We start from the raw sequence: 15,422 nt of genomic DNA, 5'->3' as shown, positions 1-15,422 counted from the left end.
CCCCGCGGCACCATCTGCCTCCCACCCCCGTGGTCTTTCTGAGCATCACTTCTGACCCAGATTCTGCAGACCGCACCCCTCTGGCCCCAGCTTGTTTGCCCCACCAAGTTCTATGACTTCCAGGGACAGGATGTTGACTGGAAAAGATAGAGGAGTTGCCATAGAGATATGAATAAACACGAGCTGAGCTGCTACCTCACTGAAGGAAATGCAAACTAGTTTGACAGAAGTTTGGTTCAGCCCTATGGTTTACTTTGTTTGGGTTAGTTCCTCCCCTTTGGAAGTCATGTCTTAGAGAGAAGTTTGAAGCACTGCTAAACTGTCGTTATAAAACATTCCCACACCCCAGACCTTGTTTCTTCCATCAGAGACAGTGAACTTGCACAGAGGAATTGGAGGTCTGCCCCGGGCCTGCACCTTTGGGTCTTCTGAGGGGCTTGCTGTATCCAGGCCCAAAGCACAGTACCTGCCTTTGGGCCTGGAGAGTGGGTTATGTAGACATTAACGTGGAGAGAAACTGCCCCAACCTGTCATTTAAGTCAGAGTCCATGCGGGAGAACTGGTCACCTGAGCACGGGAACAAAGTGGTGCTTTCTAACCTGCTCCACCTCCCATTCTTCCTCTTTCCTCCAGACTTCAGGGGTGTAGGGGTGAGGAGGCTAGGAACTGGTGGTCCACCTTGCCTGCCCATGGCCGGGCCACAGGAGGCACCTCCTCTCTCAAATTTGATGCTAGGTATAAGGGTGAGTGGGAGGGACCTAGGACTGTGAAGGAAACTTTCCCTGCCCCAGATGCATTTCTTTGGGTCAGGGGAAAGGGGGCACGTTTTTGGCATTGATCCTAGTGAGGGAGGAAGGGAGGCTCTGTGCCCTCATGCTGAGAGAGAAATTGACTCTATAATGAACATAAAAGAGAACATTTCACCCGTTCTCAAGAGGGCCCTGTTCACATTTGGGGCAGGACAGTTCTGTCCCACACGCTGGGGTACATTTATTATCTGTGGACTCTGCCCGTCAAGTGCCACAATTGCCTCTTGGCAATTGTGTTGTCCTTGGGGCATCCAAAAACACTCAGCAAATTTCCAAACATCCCCTGGGGAACAGTGCCACTCCTAGATTTTTGCCACCAGGATACTGGATTGCACAGACTCATCGATCCTCTGGGAAGAGGCCATGACCAGAGCTGGTTTTTATCCTCATGTCGTCATGTTAATGAAGGTCTAATTCTCTTTACAACGTGGCCTTATCTGATCAAGTTGGCAATTCTTATTTTCATACCTGGTGGCTTTTCATTGTTTTCATTGTTTCATGGCTTTTCACTGATATATTTCCTCGTTTGTTGCACAATTCCTCAATGTGAGTTTTCCCATCAAAGGGGATTTCAAGCACCTGTGCCATGAGGATGGGTGACTAACATATATGGCATGGCCCCTGCACATGGGCAGCCTGCTTCCTAGATGTGAAGGACCACAGGAGTGATGACAAAATTGCTATAGGACTTTAGAAGAGAGAGTGTAAAAGAAACAAAGACTTTGAAGTGAAAACCTTTGTTCTACAGCCGTGGAGATTCAGAAAGTCTTATTTATTGATGGAGCTGGCTAGGCCAAGGGAGTATACCCTTCCAGCCTTGTCCATATGGCATTTTTCCTCCTGAGACCCCTAAGTATTGAACTTACTTCTAGAATTCCTGTAAACCAATGGCTAAGGCCAGATGTCCCCAAGGTAGAGAGAGATCCCTAATGTCAAAGTGGTCACCTTCTACAATGTGTCCAGGGAATCTGAGGAGGAGAGACGGGTCACAGCTGAGATTTATATTCCTTTGATAATAATTATTACCCTCCTGTGGATTATCCACATAGGCCCTCTTTTTCATTCCTTGTGGTCCACCATTCTGCTCTCCCATTGGTGAAGAGAAGTAATGCTCTGTCAATTTTGCTGCTTATAGGCAAATTAGTTAATTAGTTAAATTTAATTAGTTAAAATTAAGTTTTTGGATTTTCTTTATCATCTTCTATTTTGTCTCCCACCCACTCACTCTGGAGGATAATCAGGAATTGCCTAGGAGCGTCTTGATTTCTCCTTTAAATCTTTCTAGCCTATTAATTCCAGCAGCCTGTGCCTTTAACATTCTTGCTTCTTTTTTTAAAAAAAAAAAATTAACTACTTCTAAAAATTGAATTGTAGTCAGTCATTTCAGATTTTAGATGCCCTCCCTCCTGTCTCTGAGATCAGAGGTTCTTTCACATTTGCTATTATTTTGACTTTTTTTTTCCTAAGCAAAATAGGGATTGATTGAATCCTGTAGCTGAGAGAGATACTGGGGTAATTACAGACTCAAAGGAAGAGCCGCAGGAACCAGGGCCTCAGGTGGAAAGAAGGACCCTGTGCCTCCAGCACCCACTCTCCCCTTCGCCTCCTCCCTTGCTCTGCCCTTGCCCCTCAGCTCTGCCTCCTGCTATAGCTTGGCCTTTGCCTTGTACCAGGTAACCTGGCCCCGCAGCCCTGCCGAGAAACCCAGTGCAAAGAGCATTTTCCTCCCGCAGTTATCTCTCAGTTGATTATTTAATAATTGTAATCATTTCCCATAAAAGGAGAGCCACTTTGAGCTTAAGCAAGCTATGTGCGCTCTCTGTAGTTGACATTGTTAAGGGAAAGATTACATGGGGCTTTGAATTCCCCTAACAGGATGTAAGGTTGCGGGAGACAGACAGGGTTAGATCAGAAGTGGCAGAATGGCTGACTCATCGGGTCCTTTAGAAATCGAATGTGTTATCAGTGGCCTTGCACCTGGAGAGAATTATTTGGACACATTTATGCCACTTACAACAATTTGTATTTTCTTGATTTATTGTTCTGGATTTTCCCCCATCTCTCTGCTTCTTCTCACCCTGCCTCCCTAGTTACTGCTAATTGAGTCAGTAATACCCAAAAAGTATCTTCCTCTGCTGTAAAATGCAGAAACTGGTAGATTAATGTCTCCTTATTCTCAGAGGTGAAGAGTGCTGAATTACAAGCCTACTTTGTCCTCATTTCTCTTTCATTACTGGTTTTTATACCGTGTAGTCATCTTTTATTTGGTCTTGTTTGGCAGCATCCCCTGTGCATGCTTGTGGCCTCTTAGAGCAGGGGAGAAACTAGAGGTCATCTTGTCTGGTGGCCTTTAACCAGGGACATGTCAGCAGCACCTGAGAGCTTTCCAGAACAATCATGTCCAGGCAGATAACTCGGGCAGTACCTACTACACGGCTTATCCATGAGAAGGCCACACTTTCACATATGGCGGCAGTAAAGCCACGCTCCAAAGTGAGGCTGGAAGAGAGAGCCGTGGATGGGGGGATAGATGGTAGCAGTTCTATCTGAGCATACAGAACAGACATGAGGGCTGGCAGGAGAGAAAAGGGGAGGGGTCAGGAACTCATTTCTCTAGATTTTCAGAGGACACTCACCAAGACTTACCCAGTGGCCACAGATGATCCATAGCAGGGTCTCTGGAAGTAAGTAATCCTCCTGCTGGAGACTCATCCTCTAGCTTAATCCTTTTTGCCTGTCATGAATTTGGGTAATTCTATTTGTAATTGGAGCACAGCTGAAGTCAGGATGCAAGTGACCCCTGAGATGTGTAAGTGTCAGGAGGATCTTCAGGAACCATCTGCAGACCCTTTGGTCTCTTCTATGTCTTTGGATTAGGCTGAGGTGTTGTCAGCCCTGTGTGTCTGGTTGTGGTGCTGTACCTGGTTCTCACGGTGAATACGCAGTCCTGGAGGACTTCCCCGTGGACGTGCTGTTGGGGCCCACACACTCCAGACACGGCACTGTGAACACACTCAGTAGGGCCACCAGAACTGTCAATGCTGAGAAATAAAGGACTTGTTTACTCTATGAAATCCCCAGGAAGACATTAAAAGGGGAGAAAAGGTGCAATGAAGACCTCGGATAGATGAGCAGAATTCTTTATCCTCATTGCTGGAAAACCTCTCTCCAGTTCCTACGTATTTCAGGCGCTGTGATAAGCTGCCACTCTCTGATGCTGCTGCAGTGGGGTTGGCCTGTGCTGATTGTCCTGCACCCTCTTAATGGGATTCCTGCTAATGGTCAGATTTGTGGGGTGGCTTCCCAGGGTCAGGTTAACTAGCCCAGAAATCTCCTTGATCTTGACTTTATTAAATGGAGTTGTGCTTGTTATCCTGGAGAGCAGTTTAAACAGTTCTCGTACCTTAAAGATTTACATGCAGAAAGTGTGTGGACATGTTTCAACTACATCTTAACCAGCCTCAGTACTTGTGTTACACATGTCAGAGAGAAGCCCACTTTGGCAATAGGAAGTAACAACTTAGGGGTGCGTCACTTCTTTCCTCAGACCAGAATGAACATGTTGCAGGAATATTTTGAGACCTGTTTAAATAACAGCCTAGCTCAGGCTCTGGGGAGAGGCATCCTGGGCTGGTAACAGGGAAAGTCTGCGTGATGTCTCAGCCCTATTTTTCCACCCTTGTGATGGGGACATCTCTTGCTGTCTTCCCCATAGGCCCAGTTCTTCTCTCCACAAGCTCGCCGTCGATTCCATGCCGCCCTTGCATCTTGTTCCACCTCCATACTGATCCTGTCCAACCTGGTGTTTCTTGGGGGCAATCAAGTTGGGAAAATCTACTGGAATAGGATCTTCATACAAGGTAAGTTGCCTGGCAATGCTGTTTTCAGTCAATTTCTTGTTTTCCACGTACACAGTTGGTATCTTGAATGGGATTTAGGGGAGGCATTCATTGTTCTACTCATGGTATGTGACCTATAAAATACCAACCGGGAACAATTTTATGGATTTAGCTGTGACTTTAAGTGTCCCCTATTTTGATGTACCTCTTGTCTATCATGTGACACTTAACATCAATAGGTACTGTGCCAACTCTCTCAAACTCTCCTATTCCCTTCTACTAGGTTACCTCTCTGATTTTTTAATTTTTCTTAATCTTCCTTACTAAGACCCCAGCCTTCAGTATATTGCAAAGTTTAACCTTGATCCATTTGCCACTCTGAAAGTCCTACTAGGAATATGTCCTGGAAGCCCCACTCTGCTGTCCTGTGGCTGTGGGCACGGCACCTGGATTTGCCACAGCTCTTTGTTGTGGGTGTTTTTGTCTGAACATTGGATGCCAGCACTAGCAGCTGACCTTATGTTTAATGTACATTAAGTGGCTCTCTCAGTGTTCACAGCAAAGCCACACCCGCAGCAAGTAAAATGCTAGCCTATGCGAATTATTTTGAAAACACTGCATTAATAATTGGTCATCATTTATTTATGGTCACCATTTCCCCTGGGCTGGAACTAAGAGCTCCATCATGTCCTTAAGAGAAATGGGAGAATGGGAGCACTCACAGTGCACGTTACTCCAGCCAATTCACTATGTGTTAAAAGCAAAGATCCCCAGTTCTGTCTCGCTGACCAGTGACATGGTTTTGTGCTTTTGGCTTGGGAAGATTTGCCAAGTGGTGATATTGTGACTCTGCATGGCTAGGCTTTCATCTCCACAACTGGGTCCCTGAGGACCTAGCAATGCTTTCTCTACAGCACTTTTCACATCAGAAATAACCCTGGCACAGCTGTGTGATCCTAGAATGCCAGGTCACAGATCTAAACTGTGGCAGGCTTGGGTGAGCCAGGCTCCAAGGAGCCATGAGAAAGCCCTATGCTGCTTTCATCTCGTCACTACAATATCCCTCTTTGATCTTGCTTACTGAAAAATGTTTTAGCTGATAGTTCCTGAAAAGACCATGTACTTTTTAAGTGGAAGCTGTCCGTTAATAAAGATGGGAGCTAATGGGGTGCAGAGGATCTAATGATGAAAAACTGCTCCTGGAGGTGGGCGACAGTGGCTTACTTCTCTTGCCTCCTACCACAGTACCTAGCATCACACCAAGAACACTATGGCTCAGAGGAAAGTGCTGATTAGGGTTTGCTGGTCATGTGAGCGAGAAGGTGCTGACCTTTGCTTCAGTAAATCAAACATATCAGGTGTTTGTTACTTCCAAGGCACTGAGAACACAGGGGTGGAAAAAGAAGCACACACAAATATGGGAGCCACACGTGCCAACAGAACCACATCAATAGATTCAGATAATTGCCGTGCCAGACGCATGAGTGAAGGGCTGGAAGTCACAGGATGGAGTGGCTGACCTTCCCGTGGAAGGTGGACTTCACAGAGGAGGTGGCATTTGAATTGGAGTTTTGAGCAATGAGTAAGAACTTGCCAGGTGGAGAGGGCAGGTGCATAGGGGTTATTAACACTAGCTGCCATGTCAAATAATTCCAAACTCTCAAGAATTTTTCCCCATTTAAGTTTATTCCTCTTACAGTTCAATGTGGGTCCAGTGGCTTTTTCTTAGCCGTGGCTCCAGGACCTAGGATGTTTCTGTTTTGATTCTCCACTGACTTGTCCTGGCATCATAGGGGAAGAGAATGTGGGGATGGAGCCCCAGGTACTAAATACGACTGCCAGAAGTGACATGTGCCATTTCTGCTCGCATTCCAGTCAGGTGGCCAACCTAAGTACAGGGCAGGGAGATGTGGGGAAGTACCCAGATACTGGCAGACTATGGCACAGCGAGAGAGTACATGAGGCGACCAGCGGGCAGTGCCCAAGAGGCAGTTGAAAATATGACTTGGAGTTGGGGAGGCGGGTGGGGCTAAATGACTGAGATGTGGGAGCCAATGGCAGAAAGGCTGTAGGTGGGACCATGAGAGTGGACATGATTAGCCAGGGAGCATGCACAGAGTGAGAAGAGAGCAAGGAGGGAGGTGGAACCTGGGGATGCTGGCAGCGCAGCAGCTATAAGATGTTCTTTCTGCTTCTCAAAGGCAGAAGGATCAAAGCACAATTTGTCCTGCACCCTGTAGAGCTAACAGCCGTCACACCAGGTCAGGGCTCTGAAAAATCGGGTCTGCTGCTGCCCCGTGGGTCTTACTATGGTCTATGATTGGATGTATATGTTTGTATCCTTGGAACTAGGATCCAGAGTCCCGGGGACTGATTCTCAGAGTATGGAGGGCTCTAGGGAATTGTTTCCCTCTGGTTTCTGAGGCCAGGGAAGCTGAACTTAGAAGGCATTTTCTTGTCAGAGATTCTTCAGATCAACCTGGTCCCATCTTAGCTGGTCTGTCCCATGGGCTTCCTGAGTCAGGGAATGTCTAATGGGGTTTTGGCAGTTACCCCATTTCTCTGTTCCCTGCTGTGGTCTTTATCCCCGAGTGATTGAATTTAGATATCTCTTGGAGGAAAGTGAACCAGATAGTGCCATCCTTGAGAACTCTGCTTTTCTTTTCATAAGCAATTTGATTGACCTGATAGAAGGTTAGTATGAATATTCATGTTTTGGCACCAAAAAAGTATTAAAGGGTTGATAGGACGCTTCCTTAAATTCTGCTGGGTGTGTTATATTAGCTTTCTAAAATTTATTTTGAGTTTATTTTGAAACTCATCTGGCCCCAAAGACTTCAGATTAGGGGTGGTTGACCTACACATGTAGCTGCTGATTAAAGAGCCAGGAATTTGGCATCCTGGTTGTCTCTGGCCTCTTCTTTCTGCCAGATAATCAGTACCTGTTGTTCCAAGACCCATTTCTACACACTGAAGAAAATGCAACGAAGAGTGAGGAAGTCTGTCTGTAGGTGATGGAGAACATTTAAGCTCCATGTCTATATTTCCAGGTTTAACAGGAAGATGACCCTTCCCTAGGGATGACTCCCCTTGGCCCTCTGTGCCTTCATGGGCTGGGGCTGCTGCAGCGACAGGGTGGAGCTGGTGGCACCACATCCCTCTAACAGATCTCACCTCTCTGAGTCCTGGAAGAGCAGGAAGGGGACAGACAGGTGTCTGGAGGAGTTTGCAAATTCCCCACAGTGAATGTGATGTAGTTACACATATGTTTCAGGAGACACACCTTCCCTAATTCCCAGGGAGCCTTTCCCAGCATTACAGATGTTTCTAGAACTATCTCATGATTGGCCTGCAGAAGCTGTATTAAGGTCAGTGTCTCTCTGTCTCTCCTTCACTGAATTTAAATATGGACTTGTTTGCTTTAAGCTACAAAGCTTATTTTAGTGGCTTATGTAAAAATCTCTGCTCTGGTCTCTATGGGGTTGGTGATATGAGGCTGTAAAACCAGGCCCTTCCCTTTCTGTCATGCCCTGCTGTCCAGAAGAGTGGACAAAGCCAGCCAAAGGATCAAAACACTGAGTGGCCCCCTAGGGCTCTGGTACATGTCGCAAACAAACCATTTTTATCAACAAGTATTCTCTCTGCTGCAGAGGTTGGAGAAGTAATGTTCAATTAATTTAGTGACAAGTAAGGAATCTATATTTTTCCCTTGAAAAAAAATCCCCAAGCTTTTACTTTGAAATCTGCATCAAGCAGCTTGAGGAATGTGAATGTTTAGCCCTCTCTTTATGTATTTTTAAGGAACTTAACTGGGTCCAGGGATCTGAGAGGGATGTGGCTGGGGATTTGGTCCCCAAGCTTGCTCTAGGAGGGACCCTGCTGTGTCATGCTTTGCAGAGGCAAACACAGGTTGCTTCTTACATAACTCTTTGGCTCTCAAAAGCATTTGTTGATGGAAGGAGCTTTCTCATGTCTGCCTTAAATCCTCAGCATTGAAATGTGTGTTAGTTTCTTGAACAAGCAGTTGATGACCGCTCTATAACTAAAAAATATGAGTGAGTTAGAACTCCAAGTCTGTGAGACCAGTGTCTATAAACCAAGTGTGTCTTAAGCATCCTTGCATAGCTCTGTAGTCCTAGACAGTGGGGAGTCAAGGCAGCCAGTGGGAACATGTCTGGCCTTGAGGAGGCTAAGAGCTTATAGTGTTTGTCTGGGTACAGGGTAGTGTTCCTTTTGAAAAGTCCATCCTACTTCTGTCAACATAAGTCATGAAGTTTGTAAAAAACAGACCTAATCGTTTCCTAAGAGACGGGGCCCCAGATGCTGCATCTAGGGTTTTATGGTGATGAGAGCTTGGTAAAGACGTGACATCCACCAAACATTCTCCTGCCTGACTTCTCATCAACACATACACACTCACACACACGTTTGTTTTCCCGCCTTGTTGCCTGATCTAGTTTGGCAATCTCCATCTCAACACTCAGCTGCTAAAGTGGCCCTGAGCCAGGACGAGGAGAATTTGATTCTTTTCCCTCCAGATGGCAATGAGAGAGGAACTAGTAATTTTCTTATGTAAGTCAGAACCTTTGCACTCTCCGTATTTGCTTGCTATTTCTAGCTGAGAAAGAAGAAAGTATATTTTCTCCCTGCTTACTAGCTTGTCCAGCAGTTTATTTGTCTCCTGACTCAAATGGCTCTGGACAGGCATTTTATTTAAAGCTGAACTGGGGTGTTGCTCTGGAAATTCTGGAAGGCTGTGGTTAAGTAGAAATTCATTCCCCTCACATCTTTAATTCTTGGGATTAAAATTTCATTTTTGATGAGAGAAGACAGAGGGCAGATGTCAAGGTCTTGGGAGCCTTCCTTTGTGATTACTTTGTTTCACCATCTTCACCAGCCCTTATCTTTAAATGGAGTTTTCGTTGCTCTGATTGACTTTGTTTCTGCCTTGCTGGATCCTCTGCAAGTTCTAGGATTGAGGAAGAGGAGCTTCCCATATGTTGTACTGGCGGTGAAGTTGTTACATAGATATCGGTTAAGCGATTGACCCATGGTTACACATTGGTCCATTTATGGCCATTCTTGGCACTTGAATTTCAAAGCTTTCAGATGTCTTAGGCACTGGTTCTCCTAAAAGCATTTCAGACCAAGTAACTAGGCATAGGGCATGAGAAATAGTGAGTGGGAGTTCTCATCCAGCAGTGCGCCTGGGGTAATGTTAAAGCTGAGAGAATTTCTAAAATATCTAGAGAGGAGTATGAATCATAGTGCACTTAAATCCTACTTGCTGCGAGGTTGTGTGAAATTTTTTCCTGTTAACCAGGAGTTTCCACAAATTTATTTGAAAAGAGTTTCATGGAATATAGGAACATTTTAAAGTGTCTTTCAATAGAATATCAAGCAAAGACTTGCATAGCTTAGACACAATCAAATAAAAATAAAATAATTTTGATTTTCACTGATTTATTAGCATATAATATTTGAAGTCTCTACCTCTTGTTGGCCCCCAGTCTGCCTGCCCCTAGTCATATATTTACAGGGTAATATTCAAAAGTATGTTACAATCAAATCATTATGTTATACACCTTAACTATGACAATGTTATATGTCAATTATATCTCAATAAAACTAAGGAAAAAAAGAAGTAAGTATATTACAAATATGATAATAGATATTAAAATCAAATGAAAATAATTTTCAAAATTTAAAGGTCTCCTTTTTTCTCTAACTAAACTATATATATAATAAAGCTGCATACCACATGATATGTATTCAGTATATAAAAGGCTATTTGCAATAGGATTCCGAAGTCTGTACTCTAAGGCCCTAACTAGGAAATCACTTGGGATTACAGTGCATGCATGCTTTCTGAAATGAAACACACATCCTGGAATTTATATTATTAATTTTATTAGACTGCTTATTACAGTTACTATTATATTTTCTACCAATGGGTGCAGAGGTAGCTCAGCACCAGCTGTGCCAGTGCATGCCAGCTGGTTATAAAAGGGGAGGACCCTGGCCTTTACGCCCTGGTTATGGGACTGGTGCCTGATGACCAGGATAAAGTCTGAAATGGTAACTATATTCTAGTTTTTCTCACATGCACCAGTAGCCAGGAGACCCTTTTTACCATATTGTGTCCTCAAATTAGTACTGAACATTTTTTAAAGCATTAAAAATTAAGAAGAGTTAATATGGAGTTCAGGAACGTTTTTGTAACAGAAAAGAAAATCTAGCAAGAGTCATCACCATCAAGTGTCTCAGCTTTGGAGGCAAATTCTTTTGGGCTGCAGGACCCATCGTTGAGTTTATTTCTGTTTGCCAGTACAGTGGGCACTGACCACTTGCTTTATGTTGCCACGTGTATTCATTTCCTATGGCTGCTGTAACAAATTATTACAAATTTGGTGGCTGAAAACAATAGCAGTTTATCTCTTACTGTTCTGGAGGCCAGAAATCTAAAATTAGTCTTGCTGAACTAAAGGCACGGTGTTGGCAAGACTGGCTCCTTCTAGAACCTCTAGGGGAGAATCTCTTTCTTGGCCTTTTCCAGCTTCTGGAGACTGGCTGTATCCCTTGGCTCATGACTTGCCTTCCTCCTCTTCAGAGCCAAGAGTGTATCATCTTCAGCTCTTTCTCTGTCCCTCTGCTTTTGTCATCACAATGTCTTCTATCCGACTCCTCCTGTGTCTCTCCTATAAGGACCCTTGTGATTACATCAAGCCAGCCTGGACAATCCAGGATAATCTTCCCATCTCAAGATCCTTACCTTGATCACGTCTCTGAAGTCCCTTTTGCCAGATAAGGTAACATTCACAGGTTCTAGACATTAAAACCCAGTCATCTTTGGAGGAGCCATTATTTAGCTACCACAGAGTGATAAGGCAGCAATTGTCATCACGCAGAACATCCCTTCTACGGCACCACTGCAATAGCAAGAGATTTGATTATAAAATAGCAATTTGGATATGCTACTACCTTTATTAAAATGAGAATCTGTCTGCAATAAGAAATGATATTTGAATTTCACAAAAGTACACATGTGAGATTTGTTATCCTGAGGGGTTTAGAGAGTACTATAGGGGAAAGCTGCAGTTTTGCTCGATCAACATTTGTTCCGCATTCTTTGGGAACAAACCTCACCTACTCCACTCTCAATCAGTGTCATTCTGGTGGGACACACCCCGCGTCTAAGACCTAGGGGTCAATACGTGACCAGGACTGGCCAGTCAGTATGGCTCGTCTCCCCATGTGGCGCAATTCCAGAGTTTTTGTTGGAACTGTCGGGAAGGAGAAGCTCTCTTTCTTTTGTTGTTGCAGAAGTGTCAGAATATTGGGCTCGAGCTGCTGGCAGCCCTCTGGACATCACCAGTGTAGAGCCAAATAGAGAGGGAAGCCAACTCCAAGGAAAGCAGAGCTGCATCTTAGACACTGTTTTCGAGACAATGCCCTGCCACGTATTTTTAAGCCCCCAAATCAAGGAATTCTTGAAACCAACATATCTGTGTACTTTTCAGTTACAGGAACTTTGTTTTGTTTTGTTTTGTTTTGTTTTACTCAATTCATATTGGGAGACAATTCCCCAGGGCTCTTTTGTGTTTCTGCATGTCTTTTGAGCAGAGACAGACTGCCTTTGTTCCAGACTATCTTTCCAAGAATATTTGTACAGCAAACATCTTTGGAAGGTGGAGATACTGTCCTCCTCCAAAGTAGAGTATTTGTTTACTGTCCAGTATAATAAATAATTCTTCCTGGGGAAAAAGTCAGGCAGGCTTACTGCCCATTATAAAATATTCGGATTCCCTGAGCCCGGCGTTTATCTCCTATAACATAACACACTGCATGTGCAGGCATCACCTGGTTCTCTTCACATTGCATTGTGGGATCTGGGGCTCAGGGAAATGCTCTGGCTACTGTTGTTGCTGTGAATAACAAAGCCCTTTGTCTCTGACCCAAGAGTCTTGTGTCTTCTGCCAGCATCCATGAAAGTGACAGGCTAATCTCTTGCTTGCAAGTAAGGTAAAATCTCAGAGCCGTCACTTATTAACAATCCGGTTTGGTTGAATTTCTGTCACTTGTAACCAAAAGCATCCTATCTAATGTAGGTGGAATATACCACTGTGACAGGTTTGTAAGGGACGGATGTTTGGGGAGATTCTTTTATACTGAATCATTTTTTTGTATAACTTTTTTTTTGCTTATATGCCTCCAAATACAGCAACTTTGAAAAATTATGTACCCTGTTATGCTTTTTAAATTCTTCTATTCTAAATTTAAATAATTAAACAGATCTATTTTTGCCATATTATAAATATTGACATTTAAAAATAAAACTGACACTTTTTAATAATATAAATTACAAATAACTTAGTGATTTGATATACACCATATCCTTTCAAAAATATATGAGCAAGGTCTTCTTTCACAGTGATATTTCCTTGATCACTTATTTCTGTTTCATTTCCCTCACAGAATTTTGTCTTGTCTAAAAGTTATTTCCTTTATCAGTTATCATACTTCTCTGCAGCATTGTTGTTTTTGTTTGTTCATTTGTTTTTCTATTACCATAAGGCCAGAAATGTAAACATTTTTCTCCTAGATTGAGTTATCATTACGATTATTAGTAGTAAATAATTCAAAATACCCAAAAATGATACCATATGATAAATAATGATTAAACACAAAAAGCAAAATTTTATTGGAAATACATTTCTCTTGAGATGAATCGAGTAGGAATTTATGGTTGTTTGATTAAAGGAGTTATCTAATTGTCGCTTTATTTTGTTCTCCTGACTGTTTTAAAGTTTTGTATTGAAATGTAATATAGCCTGGAAAAGTACACATAAGAATTTTCTCTAGGTGAACACACATGTTTAGCCAGCACCTAGAGGCCCCTTCTCATGACTCCTTCATGTTGCTACCTGCCCTGAAGAGTCACCACTATTCTGACTTCTAAATGAATAGCTTTTTACAACGAGTTTTTTTTTAATATATCTATAAATAGAATCACATAGTATGTATTTTTTTGTGTCCTGCTTCTTTTGCTCAATATCATATTGAGAGAGTCATCCATACTTTTGAATGTGGTTATAGATTTTTCCAGCTTATTACTGTGAAGTATTCTGTTGTGTGAACGTGACACAGTTTATTTATCCATTCTTCTGTTGATGAGCATAACAGCTATCAGGTCCTATGAGCAGTCTATATGACCTGTGGTGAAGATATGTGTGCATTTGTGTTGGTTACATTCCTGGGAGGGATTGCTGCATCACAGGGTATGCATATATTCAGCTTTTATAAACACTGTCAAACTGCTTCTCAAAGTGTTGTGCCGATTCCCTTGAGGGTTTATAAGGCTGGCGTAAGAGGCTTGCCTTTCCTTTGTAAAGTGAGGTACAGGATATTTTATGAGAGGAGGAGGAGAAAGGAGAACATTAACCTTAGACAGATGCATTTTTAGAGAAGGATATATATAGAGAGAGAGAGAGAGAGAGAGAAGTTGAGGATTTGGAAATCAATTCTTCTCAAGTTATCCATGTTGTTTATACTTTGGAAAGTCCTGCTATAACCCTAGTGATATGCACAAGCCAGTTTGAAGACTGCTGCTCTATAGGGGAAAGAAGATCATTCTGTCCTTTATGTCTCACATCATCATCTTTATTCTAGCCCCAGAGAAAAGAAGTATTGATCTAGACTGGACCATGGTTGGGTTAGTGTGTATCAGTTAGTCACTGCTGCAAGACAAATCACTCCAAAACTTAATGGCTTAAAAGAATAAGCATTTATTTAGTTCATGAGTCTCTGTGTCAACTGGGGTCTTGCTGCTCTAGGACAGCCTCATGCGTATATCCATGGGTCAGCTGTGGGTTGGATTTGCTGATCCTAGCTGGGCTCTCACATTTCTAGGACGTTAGCTGGGGTGAACTGGGTAAGTCAGGTCTGCTCCATGTTGATTTCTTCTCCTTCAGCAGACTTGTCCAGGCTTGTTCACATGGCAGTCATAGCAGATGAAAGGAGAGAGCAGAAAATTATTCAAGGCCTTTTTAAGCTTAGGCTCAGAACTGGCATATGACCACTTCTACTGCATTCTTTTGGCCAAAGCATGTCATAAAGCTAGTCCAAATTTAAGGGGAGGGGAACTAGATTCCATCTCCTGATAAGCTGCACGATCATATTTCAAAGGGTGTTGATACAGGTGGGACTGAAGGAGTGTGACCATTTTTGCAATCTGTCTTAGTTGCATGTTCAGAGGGGGCAAAAGAGCTGGCACAAGAGTGTGGCTGTTTAGATGATCCCATGAGGCTGGAGAGGTAACAAGAGTCACACTGGTCCCATTTTGCCATCTCTCCCCTTGGCCTCTTCTGCTCGTGTGGCTCTCTCTCCCTCTTCTCCCCGCAGAGGCTTTCTCTCCCTCCCATGTCGTAACTCATATCCTTTTGTTGTTTTGCCCGGGGAAGGCCAGGAGAGGGTCTGGGCCAACTCTACACCTTGCAGTGAAAGGATCACAAACACTGGTGTGTGTGCATGTGTGTGTGTCTGTATTATCCGTACTGTTAAAATGTGGACATTGGAACATTCAGGCTGATCTGCCTTAAAGGAACTTCCCTGTGGTCCAGCCTGGCCAGGTGGAGTTCTGCACAGCGTGTGGGGCCCCAGCCCAGCTAATAATCAAATGTTCCTGTCCTTTGCTTTGCATAGACGTCTAGGCTACCAGCGTTCAGATTTTGCTGAGTCCTCTGACTAAATATACCTTAATGCCTCTTAGCATCCA

At 43.5% G+C, this 15,422-nt stretch overlaps 1 protein-coding gene across 17 annotated transcripts in view; it reads left to right on the top strand.

Annotated features, from left to right (window-relative positions):
- Nucleotides 1-15,422, top strand: part of HHAT (hedgehog acyltransferase) — a 310,500-nt gene that overhangs the window by 256,149 nt on the left and 38,929 nt on the right. For all 17 annotated transcript variants that reach the window (XR_011438569.1, XM_070266753.1, XM_070266748.1 and 14 more), the window contains one exon: nucleotides 4,525-4,669. Coding sequence is in view for 16 of the 17 variants with exons in the window: in XM_070266753.1 (XP_070122854.1) it covers nucleotides 4,525-4,669 (145 nt within the window). In the remaining variant the exon portion in view is untranslated. The remainder of the gene's footprint in view (nucleotides 1-4,524; nucleotides 4,670-15,422) is intronic.

The sequence above is a fragment of the Equus caballus genome, chromosome 5 (genome assembly GCF_041296265.1).
Source record: "Equus caballus isolate H_3958 breed thoroughbred chromosome 5, TB-T2T, whole genome shotgun sequence".
In the NCBI taxonomy this organism is placed as follows: domain Eukaryota; kingdom Metazoa; phylum Chordata; class Mammalia; order Perissodactyla; family Equidae; genus Equus; species Equus caballus.
This window is presented reverse-complemented; position numbering and strand designations above follow the sequence as displayed.